Source organism: Coniophora puteana (genome assembly GCF_000271625.1).
Source record: "Coniophora puteana RWD-64-598 SS2 unplaced genomic scaffold CONPUscaffold_10, whole genome shotgun sequence".
Taxonomy (NCBI): domain Eukaryota; kingdom Fungi; phylum Basidiomycota; class Agaricomycetes; order Boletales; family Coniophoraceae; genus Coniophora; species Coniophora puteana.
In genome coordinates, this window is record NW_006913062.1 from 730,035 (window position 1) to 754,066 (window position 24,032).

The following is a 24,032-nucleotide window of genomic DNA, read 5'->3' on the forward strand; positions in this document are numbered from 1 at the left end:
GCCTTTGCACCGACTACAGAACGCCCGATGAAAATTGAAGTTGTTATGGACCCCTCCCGTCTCGCGGCGTCTAGCTCCCTGGTGTCTCGTGTGGCTCCCCCTCCTGCTGCTAAGGACGCCCCCGCTCCTGCTACTAACGGTGCTACCAGGTTTGTCAATGGCCGTCATCGGTGTATATCTTGTACCTAAACGCTGCTATAGGGGTGGTCGTCGTGGTCGCCGAGGTGGGAAGAGGGGCACTGAGCGCCCTCAGAAGAGTGTAGCGGACCTCGATGCGGAGATGGAGGTACGTGTCTGGAGCACCAGGCGTTCGTCGAATATTGATAGCGTTCTAGGATTACACCGCTAGCACTGAGGCTGCTGCCGCACCCGCTGCTGCTGCTCCGGCGGCTTGATTCGGTTTTGGGCTGCAATTAGTCTAAATTTTTGTCGTACCGTATCCCATCCCGTTACTTTTCAGTACTTTCATACTATGTCCTCTTCGCTCGGTAGATCTTGTATTTTACTAAACGCACCAACCACCCATTAGTCAATGGACTCTTGCATCTTGCCTTTTCTTTCTGCAATGTAGGAGAAAATGATTTTCTGGTCATGAGCGCGCAAGGTAATACGACTGGGCGGTAGTAGTACAGGAACAAACGCTCAAATGTAAATAGTACCTTAGTCGATAGCCGACGGTACGATTGATCATATCAAGCTGACTTGTCAGTATAAGTGCCTGTGCTGGGTCGACATGTGGCGGTGGGCGGCCTTGCAAGGTTCGCATAAGTTTGGAACATTAAGAGCGCTCACGGAGTGTTGTCAATGTATGGCTCCACGGTGCAGTGGGAACCGGGAAGACGGCAGGGGCGTTTCCATCGTTGAGCGGCTATTAAAAACTCAGGGGCAATTGGCTGGCAGGTTCTTCTTCTCTCGAAAAGATACTAGGCGTCAATCGCTATCCTCCGTCCTTCCGACCATCGCTCATCAACTTGGCGTCGGACATCATCTCATCCAAAAGCAAGCCGTAGACGCCCTCGCTAAGGACCCTGGTTTACTGCACCAGGAACGTTCGTACTCGGATCATCATCTTCCTGTCTTTGTCGAGTCCCTGAGAGCTGTTAGTAGGAATACGTGGGAGGCGGATGCGGCGGAGGGGTTAACGCGCTCGTTCGTCTTTGACGGAATTGGCGAATGCTGCTCCCCGCACGAATATGAACAGGTCGATTGTTCACGACTGGGGGCTGTGGCAAGGTACTAGTATAGGCACCTCCCGCACAAAGTGCACCTCATTGCGCCCTCCATCCGTTATCCCTTGCTTTCCGGAATGTGGTAGGCATCACACAGCCCGCATTTCTGACACTTAAGTGAGCTTCATACTAGAAACTACCTGTGCGCCAGCAAATAATACTCGACTTCACACTGTAGTCAATTACTCTCGCACTAGTAAGTCCTGGGAAAGGTACGGGAATTGTCCTCAGAACTTCCGATGCGCGAGGCGATGCGAATTTACTCGGAACACCGTCATGAGCGCCGCTCAAGAAAAGCGTCGCGATCGCACAGGAAAGCGGTTCGAGCGAAGTCCTCAGCCAAGTTGAAATATAAGCGCATCCCTATCGACGCTCTGTAACTAGACATACCATCCAGCCCCGATTCCGCTCGATTTTTCACCTTGGTATTGGTTTCACACCCATGTCTCCGACTGCGACCTTTCCTACCTCACACGATGTACCAATCAATGGTTCCATATCTTTTGAAAATTCAATACAGAAGAGTTTCGCTATCTCGGACTTGATAAAGGCTAGAGATGGAAGGTAAGTTTTAGAATAAACATAATATAGCGTGAGTAATGGCTCACAAATCAACGCAAGTAGATCGACGTATCCATTGCGACTATGGGACTGTTCGAACGAAGAAGTCAAAGACATGAACACCTACCTCCTTGAAAGCAATGGTCAGATGCCGTCCTACTGGGTGGTCTCCCAAGTCTGGGGGATAACCACAGAGCATCTCTCCCTCGCCGGCGTTTCATGGGTTGTTCCTGTTACCAACCTAAACAAATGGAACGCTATAACTAACTTCTGCAAAGACAACAATATCAAGTGGCTGTGGATGGACATCCTGTGCATAGACCAGACCCCAGATAGCGAAGACGCACAGGCTGAGAAGGCTCGTGAGATCCCCAACATGACTCACTACTACCAGAACGCGGTTGCGTGCCTTGTCGTCCCCGTAGACTTCGACGCCTTTTCCAAATCATATCTTCCCGTGATCCAAATCTACGACACCGTTATCAAAGATGGACTCACCGAGACCGAGGAGGCAAAAAGACGACTGTGGCAGACGATCCCTTTCCTCGCGGATATTGCAAATAACGAGTGGTTCAAAAGGACCTGGACATACCAGGAGCTCATGCTGTCGAGGAGGCTCGTTCTCCCGAACGGCCAGGACCTGCGAGTCGACAAACTTTACACGATCCTCAGGTGGTACCAGTGGGCACTCCAGACGAAACACCTTACCAGGCCGGAGGGGTGCCCAGCATACCCAGATATCCATACGCATGAGGAGCTCGTCATGACAGGTTACTGGTTTCGTCACGACGAATCATGGAACCTTAAAGAGGACCTCCTTCAAAACGGGCACATCGATATCATGCCTTTGGTTGTGTACAACACGGACAAAGCTTCTACGTTTGATGTGGATCGTCTGCTGGGTCTGTATGGGATGCTGAGCGACGACGACAAGGTGCCAATTGACCCTCGTACCCTCGGGAATGGAGGGGGACGATCGGCATTAGAACAACTTTGGAAGCAGATTATCACCAAGGCAGTCACGTCGGGTAGATTGTGGCCACTCCTCAATGATGCTATGGCTGCCAACGGAGAACCAGGGGTACAATGGATGCCGGTGATAACGGGCGCCGAGCACTGGTACGGCATGTCGTCGGGACTCCATAAAGAAACGCTTTCGCAGCCACATCGCAATAATCGTCGTATACTGCTGACCGCACAAGGACTTGAGATAGCAGCAAGAGTCGTCGGAAGAATCGTCGGCTACAGCGAAGCGATAGGAGCAGGAAGCGGAGAGCTGGGCAAGATGCTCCTGATCTTATGGACAGCCGCCGCTAAAGGATGCGATATCGGTCCGGCGGAGAAGACACTGATGAACACGATTGCGAACGCTCATGTCCGTCCACATAGTCCGACAAATAACGAGCTTGTCCATCAAGATCAAGCGGCGATGAAAGCAGCGCTGAGTGGAGACAGTATACATGAATGCGCCCGGATAGTGGATGGCTATAGATTGAACCATCTGCTGGTCAATGGCGGGCAGGGCGCCGACGGGCTCTCAAGGTGGAATCGCAGAATAATTGCCATCCTTCCTCAAGGACATGACACGCCCAAGGTCTTTCTGCCGTGGATCCAGCATTGCAGGGATCCTACGTCAAACAGTTGGGTTTTGGATGTCACTTCGGATCACCCGGATAGCGTTTTGCGATGGGTAGTAGCCAACGAAGTTGAACCACAGGTTTATCGGAAGATAGGCACCGTAGAAGCTACACGGACAATCAGCGTCGCTGACGAACCTGTATGGATCACGTTTAGTTGATATAAGTAGCGTCAATGACAACGTATCGACCTACTGGTTGTTGAACATCAATGATACCCTGTTTATCCAGTGGCAATATCGCCAATCCTTACTGTAGAAAACCTAAAGCTATAAATCGAGCAGTGTTCAGTATACGTAGACTTGAAGCTCACTTGCATACTTTGACTCACCTGTGAATCGTCTGATGCCCAGCTCGCGTCGGATTTGACGGCCTGAGTCTCTGAAACACAATCCGACCAATCCCTTGGACCCCGGGGCTCACACCATCTACTCATTCATACACATTCAAGAAGTTGTTTGAGTTGGCTGTTAAACGCCCTTGGTATTTGCCCATCCTTGTGTGTTGGCCGTGTGGGGAAAGGAGCAACTTTTACAAGCGGAGCTAAACTGAGACGCCAGCGAGGACGACACGGCTTGCCCCTATGCAAGCGCGTCGTTCGTCTCTCTCGCACCTTCCATGCACCAACAAGACTCGTCTACACTTGTTCTATTCTCTGAGCGACCAGAGTGGGCAGATGTCACGCCTTTAGAACAGTACGAAGGCGTCAACCCCCTTGCACCCATTTACTACTCGGAAGAATGTCAGCTCGCTTCTGCTGCTTCATAGTGTTCTTCGTTTTGACATCCCGTAGATAAGGATGCAACATCGTATTTCCGAGGAATCGTCAAGGCTGGGGAGATGAGTCCTCGCGTACTGGAGCTCACGGAGGCCATCATCCGTATGAACCCAGCACATTACTCCGCATGGTGTGTACCCTCCTCCTTGCTGCGTTACGCACTTTCCTGATCATCATCTCTCCCACTCCCGGTCCTTGCCAGGCAATATCGCTACAAGACCCTCCTTGAGCTCAACAATCCGCTTGATGACGAGCTCGCACTCATGGACGAGATCGCGGTGAAACACCTGAAGACGTACCAGGTCTGGCACCACCGACGGCTGCTCGTCGCGCGCACGCGGGAGCCGGCACGCGAGCTCGCGTTCCTGTCACGGTCACTCCGGGCGGACACGAAGAACTACCACACGTGGTCGTATCGCCAATGGCTGCTCGCATACTTCAACGAGGACACGCTGTGGGAGAGGGAGCTCGATTTTGTAGGTGATTTGCTCGAGGAGGATCTGAGGAACAATTCGGCGTGGCATCATCGGTTCTTTGTTGTATTTCAATCTGGGGTGCGGAAGGGGGACGAGGATCGAGGCGCAGTTGCTCAGAGAGAGATTAGGTGCGTGTTTGCCTTGCTGATACAATGAGTTCCAATGTCCTCATCCTTTTTCTGGCTAGTTTCGCGAAGCAATACATCGCCAAAGCGCCTAACAACGCTTCGGTGTGGAACTACCTGCGAGGTGTCCTGGAACATAGCAAGATTCCCTTCTCTGAGCTTCAGATCTTTGTCACTCCGTACACTCTCCCCCAACGATCCGAAGATGATGCCCCGGCAGAAGTCATCGACCTCGAAAACCCTCTGCCCTCCAAGCTGGCTCAGCTGCCATGTGTTGCGGCGATCGAGTTCTTGGCTGATGTGCACGAGGCCGCTGGTGGCGATAGCATTATGAAAGCTACAGAGGTGGGTTATTTTCGACCACCAGTTGATGCGCATCTCATGTACCCGTAACTTAGTTGTGGAAATTGCTCGCAGACGAGCATGACACGATTCGCAAGAAGTGGGTCTTTACCCTCCTGATCCCTAAAGCATCTGACCTTTGCCCCTTGTAGGTACTGGGAGTATCGCATCAGAGAGGCTCTACGTACAGTATAAGTCCAACTTATTCGAGCCTTCTTACACTCCTACTTGTATCATAGCCCAATCATTGGTCTTGTCACGCCTTGATGAAAACACATGTCTGTTTTAGCGCGCGCTCAAGGGCAAGACTCGTCGAGATGTCGCTGCCCCGGTTATGACTACCCCTCAAGTCATCCGTGGTACAACAATGAAGTCAAGTTAACTGGTCTGACTTGTTGAACAAAAGTTCGCCAAACACTGCGTTGCAAGTACCAAGGCGCACTCTCGTGGACGCCGGACCAATCCTGCGCCCTCCAACACAGCCCTACAGTCGCTCAGCCGTCGGCAGCTCTCCATCGCCTCGTTTCTACCCACTCCCCGTGCACTCACTGTTGAGATTTCTTCGGTTACCATTTATTATCGGGTATCAACAGACTGGGTACTTGTTTGACATTCACCAATGCATGGACTCATCAGTCGTTCTACCCCTTGTTAGGCATATCATAATACAAGTCATCGTAAGCAGTGTGCCAGTACTTCTACTTCACTTTATTCGACGCAAAGATTGATCGCGACATCACATTTTATGTAAGTACGTTTAGCAGAAATATACGACGATGGCGAAGAGAGAGAGACCAAATTGATATCCCACGTCAAGCGTTCAGTACATACATTGCGTAGCAACTCGGTCTTAGCTGTGTACGACCTTGCGTGAATCTAGTTAATGGATCTATCAGGCATACAGTAGGCGGTTTTGGAATGCTGGCAAAGAGGACTGGGACTACATAAGTACTTGTTGGCCGGAGCTTGGACTACGAATCGTTTCAGGGTGATCAAGGTAGAGGAACCGCTCTGCCTGCTTCATATTTTCGTCGATAATGGAGTAGTCCCATTCTTCCGCCGGTTCAATTCGTACCAACCCAGAGTTCAACACTCGAGCCTTGAAGAACTCTACCGCCTCCTGAGCAGTACTGTGATCCCACGTCAGAATACACACCCACGTCAGGATGCACACTTCGCTTTCTAGCCCGTTTCCCGTGCAAAACTCTCAAAGTAAATTCATGACAATTATGTTTGGATCATATTCAATGTGCCATAACGTTTGTAGGGCCAGGTAACATCTGGATGACGAGCTACGAGTACTAGAAGGTGAAAAATGGGCTACTTTGAAAAAATTTAGAGCTTTATCAAACTTTACGCACTCATACAGTCGCGCTATACAGCTTGAATAGGTCAAGGGTGCTAAGTACGCCTCTTGAGCTGACTTTAAGATACAATTGGGCATATCATAAGGGCAGGAACTCTCTATAACTTCAAATAGCTGAAGAACTCGCTCTCGGGATGTTATCACGCCCAATAGCCACCGTAACGCCGTTAGCGACACGCAATTAATGAACCCGTATTCCCTTTTTGGGGCTCGCCTAAGCCGCCTTCCTTCCCAATTTGGCGTGAACCACCGCCACCGGAAGCATTACAAGCCGTGCATTCTGACGTGGGTCCCCGATAACGTCCAAATTCACCGATCCCCGAATCAAGAGGGATCCCGCAACTTTGACACTTCAGGGATTTTTTGGATGAGAGCTTATGTCAGGACGGGTTTCCAAACCTAAATTCAGCACGATTGCATCTATCAAAAATATTCCAGGCATTTTAGAAATTTGGCCGTGTATTCTGACGTGGGATCACAGTAGGCCTTTCTGTCGGCTTTGTGCGCCAGCATCGCTCCATGAAAGTCCAGACAGTATCGTCCAGGTGCCCGCTGTTAATTCTTTCAGGGACTTCTCCGGACATTATCTTCTGTAAAACGGCTAGCTGCACAAGACCGTGGAACGGTATTTTGCCACAGTATATCTGCAGAATCGACATAAGCTTGTCAAAGTGTCACTCATATGAAGTATCTCGTAGACCCCTGACCTCATAACAAAATCCGCCGAAAGCGTACATATCACTTCTTATGGTGAATGCCTTATTTTCGAGGCCATCTCCGGTAAAAATCTCTGGGGCCGTCCATGGAATATCATCCATTGACTCTAACGAGCTCGTGTCTTTTTTTTTTTTTTTTTTTTGCCTCAACACCGCACTAGGCGGGAATGTATTGAAACCGAAACACTACAAACGAACACTGGAGAAAGCCCTTAGGGCACTAGGAAGTCCGTAGACAATGCGCAGGGAAGAATGAAACGTAATGAAACGAATCATATACAAGGTGGTAAGGGAGTAGTTTCAAAAGCGAAACCATCTCGTTGAGATGAGGAACCCGTCGCAGTGGACTAGGATCATGAGAGGATGAGGTGACTCGAAGGAAGTCACAAGTGGAGTATAGTATGCTGTGGTAGCATGTATGGGAGAGGTGGCACACAAGGAGCATGTCGGTGAGGTAAAATGGCCATAGAAAAGAGTGCTGCAAACAATACCAGGCCCCTATTCCACATCTCCTCACAACTACCTTTGACAGTGGGCCGGAACCCAACAAACCCGGTCCCCACCCCATAGGAGGCCGATGACCCCGAAGAGGCCATCAACGTGGAGGTACCAAATGAGTGACGTACGGGGGTCGGGGGTCCTATGTCCCTTGCGGGCAAAGATGGGAGAGCAAACAGGGGGCTCGAGCACTGAGCGCCAGCTTGAAGCAATTTGATGTGGGCGGGACTGATGTCACCGACGGTGTTGTTGCATGGTGGATGGTGGGTGATCAACACCCGATGGGTATATCGCCTCGTTGTCGTCCCTCAGAAAGTGAAACGGAGTGGAGTGGTGATGACATCCCTAAACCGATGGTGATAGATGTCGCATAATTTAGTGGAGGAGAGGGAGGATGAAAAGTTCCCACGGGGGGATGATGCTGGTAAGAGAACAAGACGCGGTGAACGAGCTCGTGTCGTGCTCGTCAAGGAGTCCGTCCTTTGCAGATGTGGATGTGAAGCTGATGAGACAAGCTCTCCCGGAGTCTGTAATTAAAACACTGCCCTATATTTCATCTTACTAGTCAGCATAATAAGAAACAAGTGGATTCGTTCTGCTGCCACTCACCCCGTTGATAACAATGTGTACAATTTCTGGATCCCAGCCATGGAGGAACTCTAACGCTTGCGCAACATCCAACGCCTAGAGCAAAGTAAGGACACATATACCGCATCAAAACGAGAAGCGAAAGCTCGCACCAACAGCGCCCTGTTGGTACTGGGATGTATTTCAAGATAGTGGCGAACTTGTCCATATTTGAGATACGGAGAAGCGAGGCTCAATGTTGCTCCTTGTTGCAATACACCATAAAATGGAAGAATGTTGGGATGTCGAAGCTGGCCCCACACTGTGGCTTCTCTTGCAAGGTACTGCACGTGCGAGGTTTGACTACTATGACTGGCAAAAGCGAAACGGTGCTACAGACCTTTAGAGGCTTTTCGAAGCCAAAAGTCTGGTGCATGCGGAAGACTTTGACAGCGAGCTGTACATCTGGCTTTGCTTTGATGTTTCCTTTGTAGATATCTGCAAATTTACCACGTGCAAACATTCGACTTGTTCCCCAAGTGACATTGCGTAAATTTAAACATTGCGGGTAACGGCTTGAATTTGCAGCGAGGTGTATCATTGCGTAACGAGCCATGCGTTGTGATCTCGCATCGATCTTGGAACGCATGAGGATCTGATTGAGACACAAAGTACAGTAAATTGCCTGGAGAATCTATAATATAGTTGAGGTTACGACGCACAGCTTGTAGGATATCCACTAATGTTTGTGCGTTCTGGCCCTTCTGTGAGAAGAAGCTGCTCGCATTGTTATGACTTCCAAAGACAGGGGATAGTTGAAAGGCAAGGGACGGAAGATCGCATTCAGCTCGTGTGCAGGTTCGAAAGAACATATGCCTGCAACGGGCTTCATTACTGGCTTGTAGCTTCGTCTGACTTTAGTGCTATGTCCGCAGTAAAAAAGATACAAAATGTTATAACAGACCGTCGTGTCAATTATCTTTCGGAACTCTGCCCTGATATGAGCGTGGCACAGGAGCCATGAAAGTGGGTTATCATCATTGTGTCGATTTATCACCTCGTCAAGTGTGTGTTTGAGCGCGGACAGGGCACTGAGCTTTAGCTGTTAGCGCCTGGGCAGTGAGTGATTACCTCTTGCATACCTTGTGTCCGTTAGGCAAAACGACGCATGAGATAGTGCAACAGCTGTGGTCATATGTTATTCACTAATCAAAGCTATTTCAGCTTTGCGGACGCGCCTGGATAAATCGGATAAATAGGGATCAACTGGAGATATCTTGTAACAACATCTGAATCGACGCATAACGTTAATTGCTGAACCTCTGAGTCGAAAAATGACCCTGATAAACGTACTGAAAACGGCAGGGAATGTGTTTTGCTCATGGGACAACTTCCATGACTGGTGGGCTTGTCGATAAGACCAATAAGCACACCGCGTGAGGGGCTCACTCACCGAGACTACCCTAGAAGCTTCACTAAGGCGAATGACAGCAAGATCAAAGCAGCCCATCAGAGACAACGCTTCTAAAAAGAAGGGAAGCTGTTCCTGTATAAATTGGAAGACAAGTGCTTGATTTTCGGCGCTGTGGCTCATTGCTTCAAGATGATATGGCCAGTAAAGACAGGCGTAGCGTAGGGCGCCAGATATCGCTGAATCATGCTGCGGTTAGAATCTGGTATCTCTGTATGTAATCTGGATGCACCTTTTTGCTCGCGTATCTCCGGATTCAGCTGTCGACGCATGAGTTTCAGGCATAATCCAGCTAGACGGCGGTGTGACTCTGCAGGGTCGACGTAAAAGTCCCCAGAACGAGACCTAGTTGATAGGTAGTCACGGAGGGACGAGTGGTATATCTGCACAGAACTTGGGGAGTCCATATGCGGGAGAGAAACGATGGCTGAAAGATGGGTGATGTGCTTCCGGACGTCGGTAGTGAGCAGGCTACAGATGTCAGACAGTGATAGGGGACTTGCGAGCGCAATGATGTCTGCCAGATACTCGACACCGAGTTGCCGATCCTCAACGTCAGGGTTGGCAATGATGTAGTGTAAACCGAGTCAATGTTGCCTAAGGTGAGATCCAGGGAACCAAGTTCGCCGCTGTACATGCTCAAAATGGCACTCAAGAAATCGTGTGGGCTGGAGGCTTCACGGATGAGTCGACAGATAGTTGCAGCGACAATAAACTGCCCTTGAGTCTGCTTCGCTAGCATCTTAACGGCATCTCCAGGAGGCCATGGCTGAGGGTGTAAGAATTCAAGTTCGCATACGTAGTAGATTTCTTCAAATGCGCATTGCAGATAAAGTTTGACGTCTTCGATAGCACAAAAAGACTCGACGTGGTAAGGATGCATGATGTCAACAATCTCTGGATGCCTTGTGAGAGCCTGCAGCTGAGAAGAGACCATGCTAGTGAAGAGAATACTGCAAATAGGGATGGTAGGATCCAGGAGAAGCTCGACCAACATGCGGACCAAGTCTCCGACTTGAACTCCGTGTCCCGCAATCCCTTCATCGGCAGTATCAAAGACCATCCCTTTGTTCGTTGACCAAACGAACCGAAGCTCTCTCAGGGGTTCGGCCAGCAGTTTGATGAACTGATCGCGACGAGACTTATGGGGGGAGAGTAAGTCAGGGTCGTGCCTGATGGCTTTGATTATAGCCTCTTTGGCACGGTGGTGAAGGAGGCCAATCTGGTATGCGAGGGTGAGGAAGACATAATCAGTGCTGCTCCTAGAGACTTCCTTGCGTGAGAAGAAGAATGTTGCGGCTAGCTGATCTCTGCTGCGAAGACGATCTGCGGTGGAATATGCAACACTCGATTTGCCCGAACCTGACCCCCCGAAGAGCCAAACGATCTTGCTGTCCTGCCGTATTAAGGACGCCTCCAGCGTTTTCAAGAGCTCAACGCGGGTGCCTGGAAGACATTGGGAGAAAGGACGGCGTTCGTTGGAGTCGTACTCTGCCCCTTGGGCAATCTGGCCGTGGAGTCTCCTCCATGCATCCTCGTTTGCTTGCTGGTCGAAGCTTGATCCTGGAGAGATAGGTAAATAAGAATAAGATGTCGCCGGGACTCGGAAGACAGGCCATCTGGCATACCTAGTGCAGACATGTCACAGTGGGATTCAGATATGGGGACGGTCAGGGAGACACCGTCGAGGACTAATATAAGGATGCGCTGCCAAAAATGCAGAGCGTCCTAGCGTGCCACCATCTATCCACAACAACACTGCTTCTGTTCCGGAGGGTCCGGAGGAAAGGTACTAAGGTTACAATCGATATTTGTGGAATTAAATTGCACGCGAACCTGTTGAAATGATGATTTTGTAATGCTATATATAGATGTTCGCCCTTTTCTTCGCACAAACCATCGCCTTCCACAAGTCCAATACTAGATCCCCGGCCGGCTCGACTGCTTCTAGGACCACATGGTGCGGGTTCAACGAGCGAGATGAAAAGATAGCGTGACGAGGCACTTGGAGTACTAAATATGTGGTCGATATTCGGCACTTGATCCTCAAGGGTGGTCATACTCAGCGGCCATTCCGCTGACTTCGAGTCAAAGCGAGTACGACCAAAAGCGCTGACTACTGTCCAATCCTAGCATCGCAAACGGTCCCCGTTGGGATGGGACCACCCTTGTTAAAAAGAGCGTCTGACAGCTCCCGCATCCTCGCAATCATCCAGTCATGCGTCCCGAGGGCCACCATGGCCTTGTCGTAGACGCGGGCGTACAACTCCTCGTATGCCTTAGAACACTGATCCTTGAATGGATATAACACTCGTTCGGTGTTGCGTTCAGCATCGGTAGGCTCGTGGCGATATCGCAGGCCAAAAATCTCCGCTATGTTGCCAAGTAGAGTTCGCAAAGGCGATCCTTCTAACCAGTCATCGGGAAGATACCGATCGCTTGCGGACAGGCGCAACTCTTTGGAGAGCCCGCCAATCTCTCGATCGCCCGTTTGCCATCGCTTTCGAAACAAGTCCTCAAGGTGTCGCTCTATTTTCCTTGGCTTGAGCCCACCCGGAATTCTACGAACTGACGTCCACGTTGCAACATGCAAGAACGACTCAAGATCGTCCTCCAAGACGTGCGTCTCCGTGCGAGGTTTTCTGAGCAGTCGTGCCGAAGCGAATTCCCAGGTACCCTGTTTAGCATCTCAGCGGGAAAGCGTACAAGACCACTAAATATCGAAACACTGACCGTGAATCCAACCTGTGTCTTCAGGCTGGCCGGATTGTTCATGTTCAGACAATGGTCCCAATCGATCAGCAGTCCTTCGCCGGTGGGTGATAATATGATGTTACCAGCGCTTATGTCCCGATGCAGGATTTTGGCCTTAGTGTACGCGTCCCTGTGGGCTAAAACGTGATATCAGTAGTATAATGCAGTTGGAATGGATGGTACCGACCCTCCAGAGCATCAGCCAGGGCTGAAAAAAGCTGATGCGGAGCCGAGAAATCATGCAAACTAGTGCCCACAACACCGAAGACTATCCTGTAATGGACGTAGCCGGACAATCGTAAACCCAGATATGGCTTGCTGTAGTCCTGCGTCCGCGTTCTCATGCCATGAGTGCTCAAGACGTCCCCGCTGCACTCCATGGGAGCGAGATGCGAGACATCATGCGACTTCAGTATCCGATAGATGTCCCCTTCCTTATCTGCTGATCGCGAATCGCGTCTCCAGGTATCCTTCATGAAAACCTTCTTCTGGCTAACTAGGTCCCAAAGAACGAAGGTCCTTGTCGAGCTTCCGATGAGTTCCCATGGCATGAAGTTGAGGCAAGGACCATAGTATATACGAGACGCTGGAATCGGGCTCGTACTGAGGCTGTGTTCGTTTTCGGTGGATAATGGTGGTGGTGACGAGTCATCGTGAAGTAGGTAGGCGAAAAGTCCTTCGTCTGATGGGAGTGCTAGTCCTCGGCGCACGGAGGCCGCATCTTCCTCGCTCAAGTCTGCCCGTGACACCGTCTCGTCAGCCCCCCGTTCCTCCCGCGACGCATTCGCAAACCTCCAGAAGAAGCCAGCGAGCAGCTCCGGTGCTATGGTCCAGTCGAACCGTCGTGATACTACCGCACCCGCACGGTCCCACCGGACCAACCGAGCATACTTCCCGAAAATAAGGGCAGAGAACGCGAAATTTCGGTACTGGGAGCCAAGCTGAGCGATAGCGTGGGCAAGCGCTCTCCCGCGAGTAAGCGTCCCCGATTCGTCTTCGCGTTCGAATGGACGGTCGTCGAGGTGGTCGCAGAGATCCTGTCCCGAAAGCTCGTCAGGAGGGTCCTCGAATGGGTCATCCTCTTCGTCAGCCGTGACTTCTATCCAGGTCTCCATCTTCGAGATGTCCGTGTCCACGTCGAGAGGGACGTCGACCTCGTAGACTGCGATGGCTGGTTTCACCTTTTGTTTGTACACTCGCCATCGTTTGTCGAATGATCCTGCTGTTTTGCAAATCCTCAGATTTCCGAAGAATGGGGCGAAAACCTGCGACTGCAGAATGATCATTGGTATGACCGATGCAAACAGTGACCGATCACGGACGTACGAAAGCCTCCCAGATGTTCATTCTCCCATCATCCCCACGGCCATTCTTTTGTACGGACTTGAGGTTGGATACATCGACTCGAGGCACGGAATAGGAAGTTGTCGGTAAGAAGTCATCCAAGAACGCATCCACCGGCATTGGACCGACGAACTTGTCACTAGCTTCAGATGTAAGAATATCCTCGAGATCTCCGCGTGACCATGTTTCTCGGGAAGGGTTACGCTCCTTATGAGACTTTTTTCTTCGACTATGTTGTTTCGGTGATGACATAGATGATGTGGCAAATGCGAGCTCTGGAGAATGAGTTAGTTGATACCCATCAGCAAATCTGAGCTATTACACGCCTATACGGACCCTTTCACAGGGATTTGACGCCGTTATGTGGAGAGCAGTAAGAAAAGAGAGCTTTTTAGGTTGTAGGAGCTGAATGGTAGTGAATGCATGCACCAACAAGCATGCGTCGCGTCGCGGTCGAGACGCGTGCGGATGACGCGGGCCAGAATTCACGTGACAATAATAGCGCTGTCGCCGTTTCGCTCATCCTCAAACCCGCACATCTAGCACATTAGCCAGCTACCCACTTGTCCTATGCCGAAATCGGTGCACAGCTCTCGAAGGAGGCGCGTTACAATGGAGAAAGAAGGCCCTGGCAGAATGCCTCCGCCCGGCCTCCTCGAGAAGGTCTTAACGCTGAATGCTCGCAACAAGTTCGTCGGCCCATTCCCCGCTGACACCTTCCTGGACACCTTCTTGCCTATGTCTTCCTGCTCTATACCGGATATCAACGAGGCTAGCTTTTCTCAGATCCCAAGGAAGAGAACATCTCACATGTTCAAACCTCTCGTACGTCCATGAACAGGCTTGGGACACACTACTATACAGTCACCCGCTCTTTACAGATAACCGCGGTTCGTCCATTCTGCTCTATGCTCAGGTTGTGCAGGACCACGGGAAGTAGTGGGGAGAAGTGGAGAGTGTACCAACAAGATGTGAAGCCACAAGTCGCGATGTATGACACCAGCGTCCCTCAAGACGTCGATACGGATATTTCGAGGATGGAGGCGTGGATGGAGGTCACTGCCCATGAAGAAGAGGACCCATTCGACGATCCTCCACCACAGCTCACGGGTGAAGACCTCTTTGCACACCTTCGAACACACCCCTTCGAGCGCGAAACCGAGCAGGGGATGCGCACTCGAGGTCGAACCCTCGCTCATGCCATCGCCCAGCTGGGATCGCAAAACCGAAACTTCGCCTTCTCGACAATTCTTTTTGGTCGATTTGCCCGCTTAGTGCGCTGGGACCGTGCCGGTGCGGCGGTCTCGCGACGATTCGACTACACCAAAACGCCTGAGCTGCTCGCCAAGTTCTTCTGGAGATTATCGCAGGCGTCACGGGACAGTCGGGGATCGGACGAATCGGTTTCGCCTGCAGATTTGGACAATGAAGTTGCGGCTACGATACGACAGCAGCTCGATATGCCTCCAGACGAGCAGCTATTTCGCTATGAGATTCACGATGACGCAGATCCAATCCCATCTACTTCGTCCGGCGGAGCCGATGAGCACGGGCGCAAACCCTCGACCACATCGCGTTGCTACTATGGCCCTCGGTTCGACTTTATGCCTTGGGATCTGACGGGGAGCTCTACGCGAACTGCCGTCTTGTGGGACTTGACTACCGGGAAGAAGGTCTTCCTGAAAGACCTGTGGAGACCCGACTCGACCTCGGCAGAGAAGGAGGGCGACATCTATCGAACGCTTCAATCACACAATGTCCCGCATATCGCACCTATGGAGAGGAGTGGAGATGTGCCCAGCATTCACGGCGCTAGAACTCAGACGCAGGATTACAGCGAACAATATCTTGGCATACTAATATCCGGTTACGTTCATTATCGCCTCACCCTCGGTGTCGTAGGGAAACGACTAAGCCAGTTTTCTTCGCCCAGTCAACTGGTCTCGGCTTTGGCTGATGCTTTAGAAGGTCAGTAGTTCGATCCATGATACGTGCATGTCACTCAACCTCGCTTCCAGCACACAAGGGGGCATATGAATCGGCCAAGATCCTCCATCGAGATATCAGCGCGGGAAATATCATTCTATCGCCGACTGGCGAAGGTCTTCTCATCGACTGGGATCATTGTCTCAACATGGATAGCCCGTCATATGAGGAGGCACAATATGGGATATCAGTGAGTGCCGCGGTAATCTACTTTGAAGGCTATACGCTGATCACGATCACCAGGGCACTTGGGAGTTTATCTCCGGACGTCTCCTCATGGAACCCGACAACGAGATACACACACTACAGGATGACTTGGAGTCCTTCTTGCACGTTGCGACGTGGACCTCCGTTGGCGGAATTCATGGCAAACTGTCGTCCGAGGAACGGGAATATTACCTTGACCAAATCTTCCGCGACAAGCAAAATATCAACGGTCGGGAAGTGGGAGGCACCTGGAAACACCTGCGTCTCATAAACGAGAATTGCTGGGGACCCGATAATTGGCTTCCTGACCATTCTCATCTTCTTCTCATGTTACGCAAACTAGGCAGCACCTTTGGCCTAAGGTATCGCAAGCCCCCCAGCGATGAGGAGCGCAGAAAGTACCGTGTGGCTGGAGAAGAACTTAGGGCCACTCTTCCTGAGCTCTATGAGACCCTCTATGTCTGCGTTTACGACAAGGCTATGGCCGCGATCCAGACGCATGATTGGATGATTGAGGTATTAAGAGAGGGGTCAAAAGCGATGGAAGAGTTGGACGATCAAGTTCTCACGACAGCGACCAACAGTGACAGTGGTTCAGCGTTGATAGCTTACCCCATTAAATCTGATTCTCGCGAGAATGAACGAGTGCATAGGAAGCGGTTGGAGCAATCGCCTTCCCTCCCAGCTGAGGATCAACGTCTGAGGAAGAAGGTGAAGCAGGCTTAAAAGTCGCGGATATCGTGCTCACCTGTGCAAGCGGAGCCGCCCGGTTATGCAAGAGAACGCATCCCCTCCCCTCGTCTTATCGGAAGGTTCTTGACATACTTCTTGCTCGTCACGTTTCGCTGCAATGCCATCCTTAGTTATAGCAGGGTTATTTAGAGGCGAACACAGCATCCAACCGAGTGTCGGCTGCACGTCCGTCGTCGCTAGGGACATCTCGCTTGGGAGAGCGTCCCGATCTTTGCGATTATCGGTGGTTACTTCCGTTCAGAGTCGGAACCAGAGGTCTACTTTAAGTTAAGTTAATCAGATAGAATACTAGGACGTCGACGGGTTCGACTCACTCTACCAATGGGCTGGACGGTATGGCCAGACTCTGACTCCATAGTACTAGTACTGGCTGTGGACTCAGATGCATACTTATGCCCTTGCATATGCTTAGACAAAAACCGTCCAGGTTTTCAGTCGGACCAGGCAATCTTGGGTTCCAACAAACTTTCAAGCTTACCTTTAAATCATAGTGCAAGTTTGACGAAAGAAAGTAACTCAAAACGGCGGGGCAATTCAAGTTGTTCAGCAGGTTGCAGCAAGGTAACATCACGGTTGAACGTTGAGGCGTTGAAGCTTTGAAGCAACTTTGAAGTAGTGTTGCCGCGGCTCGGCTCGGCTCGAAGCTGAACTGTTTCCTCGTAAAAATAACACTTGAGTTTTGTAGCGTAAGGTCATGTTTTGAAGCGACGACCGGACAGCGACGATGGCAACTATGACATAATTATCACCTCACTAAATATTTTGTTGCCTCTGCTGTAAGCCCATCAAATCAGCTTGAGCCAGCTCCCGAGCCACGGCAACACTACTTTGAAGTGTGCCGGCGATATTTGGCAGTTGTTTGGCAGGCTGTACGCGACAGATTTGTCACGTGGCTTGGCCAACGCGCATTGGCGGCCCCGCCGAGTTGACGCTCGCACGACACACCTCTTGAACTCGCGCAGTCAACCCCTATAGGCTCTCTTCTCTTGTTGACTATAAAACGACGTGAACAGGCTTTGTGAGGTACGACATGCGCTCGACTATCCTGTCGTGTTACTTCTTACGAATTAGCCTGACGTTGAGAACAACCGTAGATCTAACACGCTTAGCAGACCGCTTCATCCATGACAACACTACCACAACACGATCGAAGAAGCCGCTCCCAGAAGAGCCGCAAGCGGTCCCGCAAAATAATGCCACCCGGAGCGCTGGAGGAGATCTTGACGTCAGACACGAGCGACAAGTTTGTCGGTCCAATGCCGGTGGATGCGTTCTTGAACGATTTCTTACCCACATCTTTCTGCGCCATGCCACGAGTCGAGGAATGTGACTTCAAGCCAACATGTGATGACGGTAGTCAGGATAATGAGGAGAGTAGGGAGGCAGTCATGCTGGACTTCCTCGTACGTCCGTGGTTAATCCCTGTCTACGTCGTTCGGTATTATAACCACTCCACAGATGAAAGGTTTCGCTCCATTCTTCGGAAACCTTAGGGCATGCAGAACAAATGGATCGTATGACAAAAGATGGAGGGTGTATAGGCAAAAGGTGAGGCCAGCCATCGCAGTCTACGAGGTCGACGTCCCTCTCGATGTGGACACGGACATCTCGAAGATGGAGACCTGGATAGAAGTCACGGCTGACGAAGAGGACGACCCCTTTGAGGACCCTCCTGACGATCTTTCGGGGGAGGATCTCTGCGACCACCTCGACGACCGTCCATTCGAACGCGAAGACGAATCGGGGACGCTTACTCGCGGGAGAGCGCTTGCCCACGCTATCGCTCAGCTTGGCTCCCAGTACCGAAATTTCGCCTTCTCCGTCCTCATTTTCGGGAAGTATGCTCGGTTGGTCCGGTGGGACCGCGCGGGTGCAGCAGTGACGCGACGGTTCGACTGGACCACAGCACCGGAGCTGCTCGCTCGCTTCTTCTGGAGGTTTGCGAATGCGTCGCGGGAGGAACGGGGTGCTGACGAGACGGTGTCACGGGCAGAATTGAACGAAGAAGATGCCGCTGCCGTGCGTCGAGGGCTGACGCTCCCATCAGACGAAGAACTTTTCGCCTACCTACTTCACGATGACTCGCCACCGCCACCATTACCCACCGAGAACGAACATGGCCTCAGTACGGACCCGATTCCAACGTCGCGTATTTACTATGGTCCTCGTCTCAACTTAATGCCGTGGGAACTCACCGGCAGCTCGACAAGGACCTTCGTTCTATGGGACCTAGTTGGCCAGAAGAAGGTTTTCATGAAGGATACCTGGAGACGCGATTCGCGATCAGCAGAGAAGGAAGGGGACATCTATCGGATATTGAAGTCGCACGATGTCTCGCATCTCGCACCCATGGAGTGCAGCGGGGACGTCTTGAGCAGTCACGGCATGAGAACGCGGACGCAGGACTACAGCAAGCCATATCTGGGTTTACGATTGTCCGGCTACGTCCATTACAGGATAGTCTTCGGTGTTGTGGGCATTAGTTTGCATGATTTCTCGGCCCCGCATCAGCTTTTTTCCGCCCTGGCTGATGCTCTTGAGGGTCGGTACCATCCATTCCAACCGCATTTATCATACTGATGTCACGTTTTAGCTCACAGGGACGCGTACACTAAGGCCAAGATCCTGCATCGAGACATAAGCGCTGGCAACATCATATTATCACCCACCGGCGAGGGCCTGCTGATCGATTGGGACCATTGTCTGAACATGAACAATCCGGCCAGCCTGAAGACACAGGTTGGATTCACGGTCAGTGTTTCGATATGTAGCGGTCTTGTACGCTTTCCCGCTGAGATGCTAAAACAGGGTACATGGGAATTCGCTTCGGCACGGCTCCTCAAAAGCCCACGCACGGAGACGCACGTCTTGGAGGACGATCTTGAGTCGTTCTTGCATGTTGCAACGTGGACGTCAGTTCGTAGAATCCCGGGTGGGCTCAAGCGAAGGAAAATAGAGCGATACCTCGACGAAATATTTCGAGAGCGACGGCAAACAGGCGACCTCGAGACAGGAGGTATCACCAAAGAGATGTACATGGCAACGAGAGAGGGCTATCTTCCCAATGACTGGTTAGAAGGATCGCCCTTGCGGACTCTGCTTGGCAACATCGCAGATACGTTCGGCATACGATATCGCCACGAACCTACCGATGGCGACCGCCATGCCGAACGAGTGTTATTTCCATTCAAAGATCGCCATCCCGAGGTATATAAGCAAATATACGCCTGTGTCTACGACAAGGCTATGGTGGCCCTCGGGACGCATGACTGGATGATTGCGAGGATGCGGGAGCTGTCACATGCACTCACAGATAACGGCGAGTCCACACGGACAGTGGTCATTCATTGTGATGACAGTCGTAGGCAAGAATCAAACAAAGCGTCTGTCTCCGAGCCAAGAGAGACGGGTAAGCGTCTCAGAACAGTTTCTCTAGACTTTTCAGGAGATTTACAGCGTTTGCCGAAGAAAGTCAGGTTGTGTTAGCACTTATATGTTATTAGTTAGTATATGCGTAGCTTCTCACCTTACGTACAGATAGTGCTAGTCATTGTAATTCCCGATTATTAGGCGCCGTCTTGATCGATTATGCTGATGAGCTTGATAAGCAACCAGCTGTGTGCATGAACTTCGGCTTTGGCTCCTTTATCCCTACCATAACCGACGACGTCGCCATGAACTGCGTAGCGGAAGAAGCCTCTGACTGAGCACGCGTTAACGTCTGCTACGATACTGGCCGGAAACCACTTCGTACAGTACTGTAAGCCAACGCGTACAAACCGTAGTTACTCGCCCCTCAGGCCTCAGGACTGAACCATTTCCAGGTCCATCGTACCCTACGAAGCGTAACCTCCCTTATCCAGCAAAATCCTTCATGGATTCTGGTGCCAGTGATCAATGGGCTTCCATCGCCAGCTCCCCCGCACCCTCAAGCCCTTCAAGTATCGACGAACACCCATTGCCGAACGAAGGCAGCTACGGCACTCAGTCAGACACTGGAGAGCATCCAAACCACAGCGACGACTCTCGTGCTTCTTCATCGGACCTTCACCAGACCCCGCCGCCTCGTGTAGCCCATGCAAAGGCGTTGCCTTACAATAATCACACTCCCGTGAGGTACAAACTGGACGGCCATACAGCATTCAACTCCAAAACCTCTAATGAAGATGAAGAACTTATCGGCAAACTTCTGCTTATGGAGGCGGAGAAAGTATTGTGCGGACCGATATCGGCGACAAAATTCATCGATGATTTTTTGCCAGTGCCTGATAGCGCTGAAGAAAGGGCTTCAGCGCCGCCCAGATACGGCCAAACCTTTGATAGAACTAAGACAAAGGAGAGAGACATGTATGCACCGATCGTACGTTCGCCAGTACCCTCAAAGTTATATCATACATTGATCCGTCGATCTTCGTATGCTATTTGTTCAGATGACATACATCGATGGTCTTCTAGGGGAAAAAACGGACCTGAAGACGCAGAAGACAGCAGACAAGACTGATCCTAATCGACTTGTACATGGGCGCGGTGTTAAGCCCGACCTCGCAATCTATAAAGGAGCCAACACCAAAACCGATTTCGAGCTCATGGAATCGTGGTTTGAAGTCAAGAGTACAGAAGCCGAAGATCCGTTCGTCAGTGATTTCGGCTCGGAGCCCGAACCCGAACCCGACTCTGAATCTGGCTCTGGCTCTGGGTCCGACTCCGACTCTGACTCCGGCTTCGTCAAGAAGAGATTCCTCAAGGACACGGTCCTCGGCAAGAACTCGCTCATTCAGCTTCTCAGATATGCGATTGGTCATCTTGGGGCCGGTTTCCGGTGCTTTTCTTTCTCCATACTTTTCGCGGGGCGCTACGCACGCCTCATTCGATGGGATCGAGCTGGTGCAGTTGTCTCAGAACAGATCGACTACACTGATGAAGGCGGCCATGACTTGCTGAGCAGATTCATATGGCGCCTTTCCCGCGCATCCCCCAAACAGCGTGGTATCGACACCACAGTCGATAGTGCTGGATCCTTCCTCTCTGATTCAGAGATCGAAGATATACGACAGCAGCTCAGCCTCCCTCCCGGTACAAAACTGTTTCGGTATCTTGTGCACAATGACGGTGATATGAAGCACTCTTCATCAGTCCTACGTGCGCCGCCGGAAAACCTGTACATCTACTATGGGCCTTCTTTCCCGACGACTCCACAGTCACTTCATGGGCGTTGTGGGAGGACCGTCCCGGTAGTGAGCGCCCAATCTAAGCAGCTGGTTCTACTGAAAGAATCATGGAGGGTTATCTCCCGCAACATCTATCCAGAGGCTGAAACGTATCACCGTCTACATGAAGTGGGTGTCCCTCATATTCCTAGAGTGGAAGCAAGTGGCGATATTCGGTATGATGACGGCGAAGAGCAATCAACCGACTCACAGAATTATGCCGGTGCTTCTGGTGACATGAAGGAGATGTCGAGTCACGTCCACTACCGTCTTGTCTTAGATGTGGTGGGACGTGAAATCACTAATTTCGAGTTCGCGCAAGATATGGTAGCGGCGGTGGCAAACGTTCTTGAAGGTAAGCAAGTTCAGCTTAGACTGCACGTTCTCATTTCTCTTTTGTTGACGATTGGATTGTCAGCGCACATGACGGCTTACCAAAAGGCTGGAATTCTACACCGAGATATCAGTGTTAACAATATGATATGGAATCCGTCGACGGGAAAGGGTAATCTTATCGACTGGGATACATCTTGTGACGTGAATAGGGGCGGTATACCGAAGAGGCGGCAAGGGCGAACGGTTAGTACCCTCCAAATTAATTATAAATATTGTTTCATCTTTCAATGCTGACCATCGCGTCTTTTGCCTGCTCAAAGAGTTGCTGGCAGTTCGTCTCTGCAAAGCTCTTGTTAGACCCAGAAGCCTTTCAGGGGCTCGAAGATGACCTGGAATCTTTTCTCCATGCATTGACCTGGGTATCGGTGCGATACGTTGACGGTGGCATCGATGGAAAACAACGTGGCAAATGGTTATATGATGTTTTTGACCAGCGCGAAGTGAAGGATGGAAGAGTTGTGGGGGGCACAGGCAAAAAAAGTAATCTTCGATCCAGAGGCAATTGGTTACCTGTTGGGTGGCTTGCCCAGTCGCCGCTGGCCGCGCTTCTGATCGACTTAGCGAATGTGCTGGGTGTACGCTATCGGACTGCACCCACCGAGTGGGACCACGTGGCGGACACGCTCCTCCGTTTGTACGAGCCAGAAATTGCTGCGCTAACAACGACAAAGCAGTACGAGAACGACCAGGAGCAGATCAGGACGCACACTTGGATGATACAGACTATTCAAGCAGCCCTCGCAAAGGAAGGGTGGGAGATGGCTGTCCGAATGAAGGAGCTAGACCTTATTTCTTCGAACTTTTCACCGACTCACAAACAGAAGAAGGCGCAAAAGAAGCGATTCCAGCAGAGCGATATGCAAAGGGCTAATTCGAAGAGCTTTGAGGAGTCTGCAAGCTCTCAGAGTATTCATAGTATGAAGCGGCGAGTGGATGACGATGACGATGAGGACGAGAAGGAGGCGCCCAGAAAAGCGAAGCGGCATAAAAAGTCTAAGAAGACAAAAACAGTGGTTCACAGGAGGGCTGCGACGAATTAGTACGGAATCCGGTAGTCTAGTGCGACTTCTTATCGTACTTCACGATAAAGTAAATAACCTACATATACAATTTGGAGTGTTCTTGTCAGCACAGCGAGTATGGGGAGTAAGAAAGATGAGACAATGGAGAAAACAAGAAGGGGAGGGAGGAATACATTCATCTAGCAGGTCGTGAGCAGCACATCGTACCGAGGGATGTGAACACAAAGCGGGATGAACCCCATCCGCGTGACTTTAGCTACGAACACCCTCTCCTCTTCTGCCGTCACCATGGGTTTTGGGCGTTTCGAGGTGCGTTCGCGGCCATGTTGGAACCTAAGATCGTCGTCACCTTAAAGTCATGAGAGGTGATGAACACATGCGTACCATTCGATCCATATTCGTCCGACTCGGATCCCAAATCGTCGCCGTCGCCTTCAACGCAAATGAAACCGTGCTTCGAACATTTCGAGCTGGACGCATCTTGGAAAAGACTAGATCAATCTGATACTTGCCATGCTCTCGAGCGCGCCTCTACTACACTCCGAGCCTTTTTGCACCTTGCACCCCGGGCCTCCGCAAAGCCAGGTCGCGTTTTGC

At 51.1% G+C, this 24,032-nt stretch overlaps 8 protein-coding genes across 8 annotated transcripts; 4 read left to right on the forward strand and 4 right to left on the reverse strand.

Moving 5' to 3' along the window:
• Nucleotides 1-1,671: 1,671 nt before the first annotated feature.
• CONPUDRAFT_156326 (uncharacterized protein) lies at nucleotides 1,672-3,588 on the forward strand (the record flags this gene model as incomplete). Its single annotated transcript, XM_007773192.1, has 2 exons — nucleotides 1,672-1,793; nucleotides 1,854-3,588. The coding sequence occupies 2 exons, from the start codon at nucleotides 1,672-1,674 to the stop codon at nucleotides 3,586-3,588; spliced, it is 1,857 nt and encodes a 618-aa protein (XP_007771382.1).
• A 426-nt stretch (nucleotides 3,589-4,014) lies between these two features.
• On the forward strand, nucleotides 4,015-5,608 carry CONPUDRAFT_127885 (protein prenylyltransferase). Its single transcript, XM_007773193.1, has 6 exons — nucleotides 4,015-4,169; nucleotides 4,221-4,335; nucleotides 4,408-4,809; nucleotides 4,869-5,151; nucleotides 5,205-5,248; nucleotides 5,301-5,608. Exons 1-6 carry the CDS (start codon nucleotides 4,046-4,048, stop codon nucleotides 5,341-5,343), a joined length of 1,011 nt encoding a protein of 336 aa, XP_007771383.1. The 5' UTR covers nucleotides 4,015-4,045; the 3' UTR covers nucleotides 5,344-5,608.
• Nucleotides 5,609-7,373: 1,765 nt separating this feature from the next.
• On the reverse strand, nucleotides 7,374-8,123 carry CONPUDRAFT_83784 (uncharacterized protein; the record flags this gene model as incomplete). Its single annotated transcript, XM_007773194.1, has 1 exon — nucleotides 7,374-8,123. A coding segment is annotated over one exon (207 nt), but the record flags the coding sequence as incomplete, so codon positions are not given.
• Nucleotides 8,124-8,387: 264 nt separating this feature from the next.
• CONPUDRAFT_60830 (uncharacterized protein) lies at nucleotides 8,388-9,167 on the reverse strand (the record flags this gene model as incomplete). The annotated part of the gene is made up of 3 exons (XM_007772937.1): nucleotides 8,388-8,639; nucleotides 8,696-8,950; nucleotides 9,018-9,167. The coding sequence occupies 3 exons, from the start codon at nucleotides 9,165-9,167 to the stop codon at nucleotides 8,388-8,390; spliced, it is 657 nt and encodes a 218-aa protein (XP_007771127.1).
• Nucleotides 9,168-10,856: 1,689 nt separating this feature from the next.
• Nucleotides 10,857-11,426, reverse strand: CONPUDRAFT_108158 (uncharacterized protein; the record flags this gene model as incomplete). The annotated part of the gene is made up of 2 exons (XM_007773195.1): nucleotides 11,395-11,426; nucleotides 10,857-11,329 (listed from the first exon to the last, which is right to left on the reverse strand). Coding segments are annotated over exons 1-2 (486 nt in total), but the record flags the coding sequence as incomplete, so codon positions are not given.
• An 871-nt stretch (nucleotides 11,427-12,297) lies between these two features.
• Nucleotides 12,298-13,071, reverse strand: CONPUDRAFT_127890 (uncharacterized protein; the record flags this gene model as incomplete). The annotated part of the gene is made up of 3 exons (XM_007773196.1): nucleotides 12,298-12,443; nucleotides 12,500-12,657; nucleotides 12,708-13,071. Coding segments are annotated over 3 exons (666 nt in total), but the record flags the coding sequence as incomplete, so codon positions are not given.
• A 1,429-nt stretch (nucleotides 13,072-14,500) lies between these two features.
• Nucleotides 14,501-16,906, forward strand: CONPUDRAFT_167363 (uncharacterized protein; the record flags this gene model as incomplete). The annotated part of the gene is made up of 4 exons (XM_007773197.1): nucleotides 14,501-14,689; nucleotides 14,746-15,832; nucleotides 15,883-16,040; nucleotides 16,094-16,906. 4 exons carry the CDS (start codon nucleotides 14,501-14,503, stop codon nucleotides 16,781-16,783), a joined length of 2,124 nt encoding a protein of 707 aa, XP_007771387.1. The 3' UTR covers nucleotides 16,784-16,906.
• Nucleotides 16,907-18,003: 1,097 nt separating this feature from the next.
• Nucleotides 18,004-23,453, forward strand: CONPUDRAFT_156330 (uncharacterized protein; the record flags this gene model as incomplete). The annotated part of the gene is made up of 8 exons (XM_007773198.1): nucleotides 18,004-18,213; nucleotides 18,269-19,352; nucleotides 19,404-19,561; nucleotides 19,619-20,219; nucleotides 20,635-21,170; nucleotides 21,241-22,372; nucleotides 22,436-22,596; nucleotides 22,686-23,453. The coding sequence occupies 8 exons, from the start codon at nucleotides 18,004-18,006 to the stop codon at nucleotides 23,451-23,453; spliced, it is 4,650 nt and encodes a 1,549-aa protein (XP_007771388.1).
• Nucleotides 23,454-24,032: the final 579 nt, after the last annotated feature.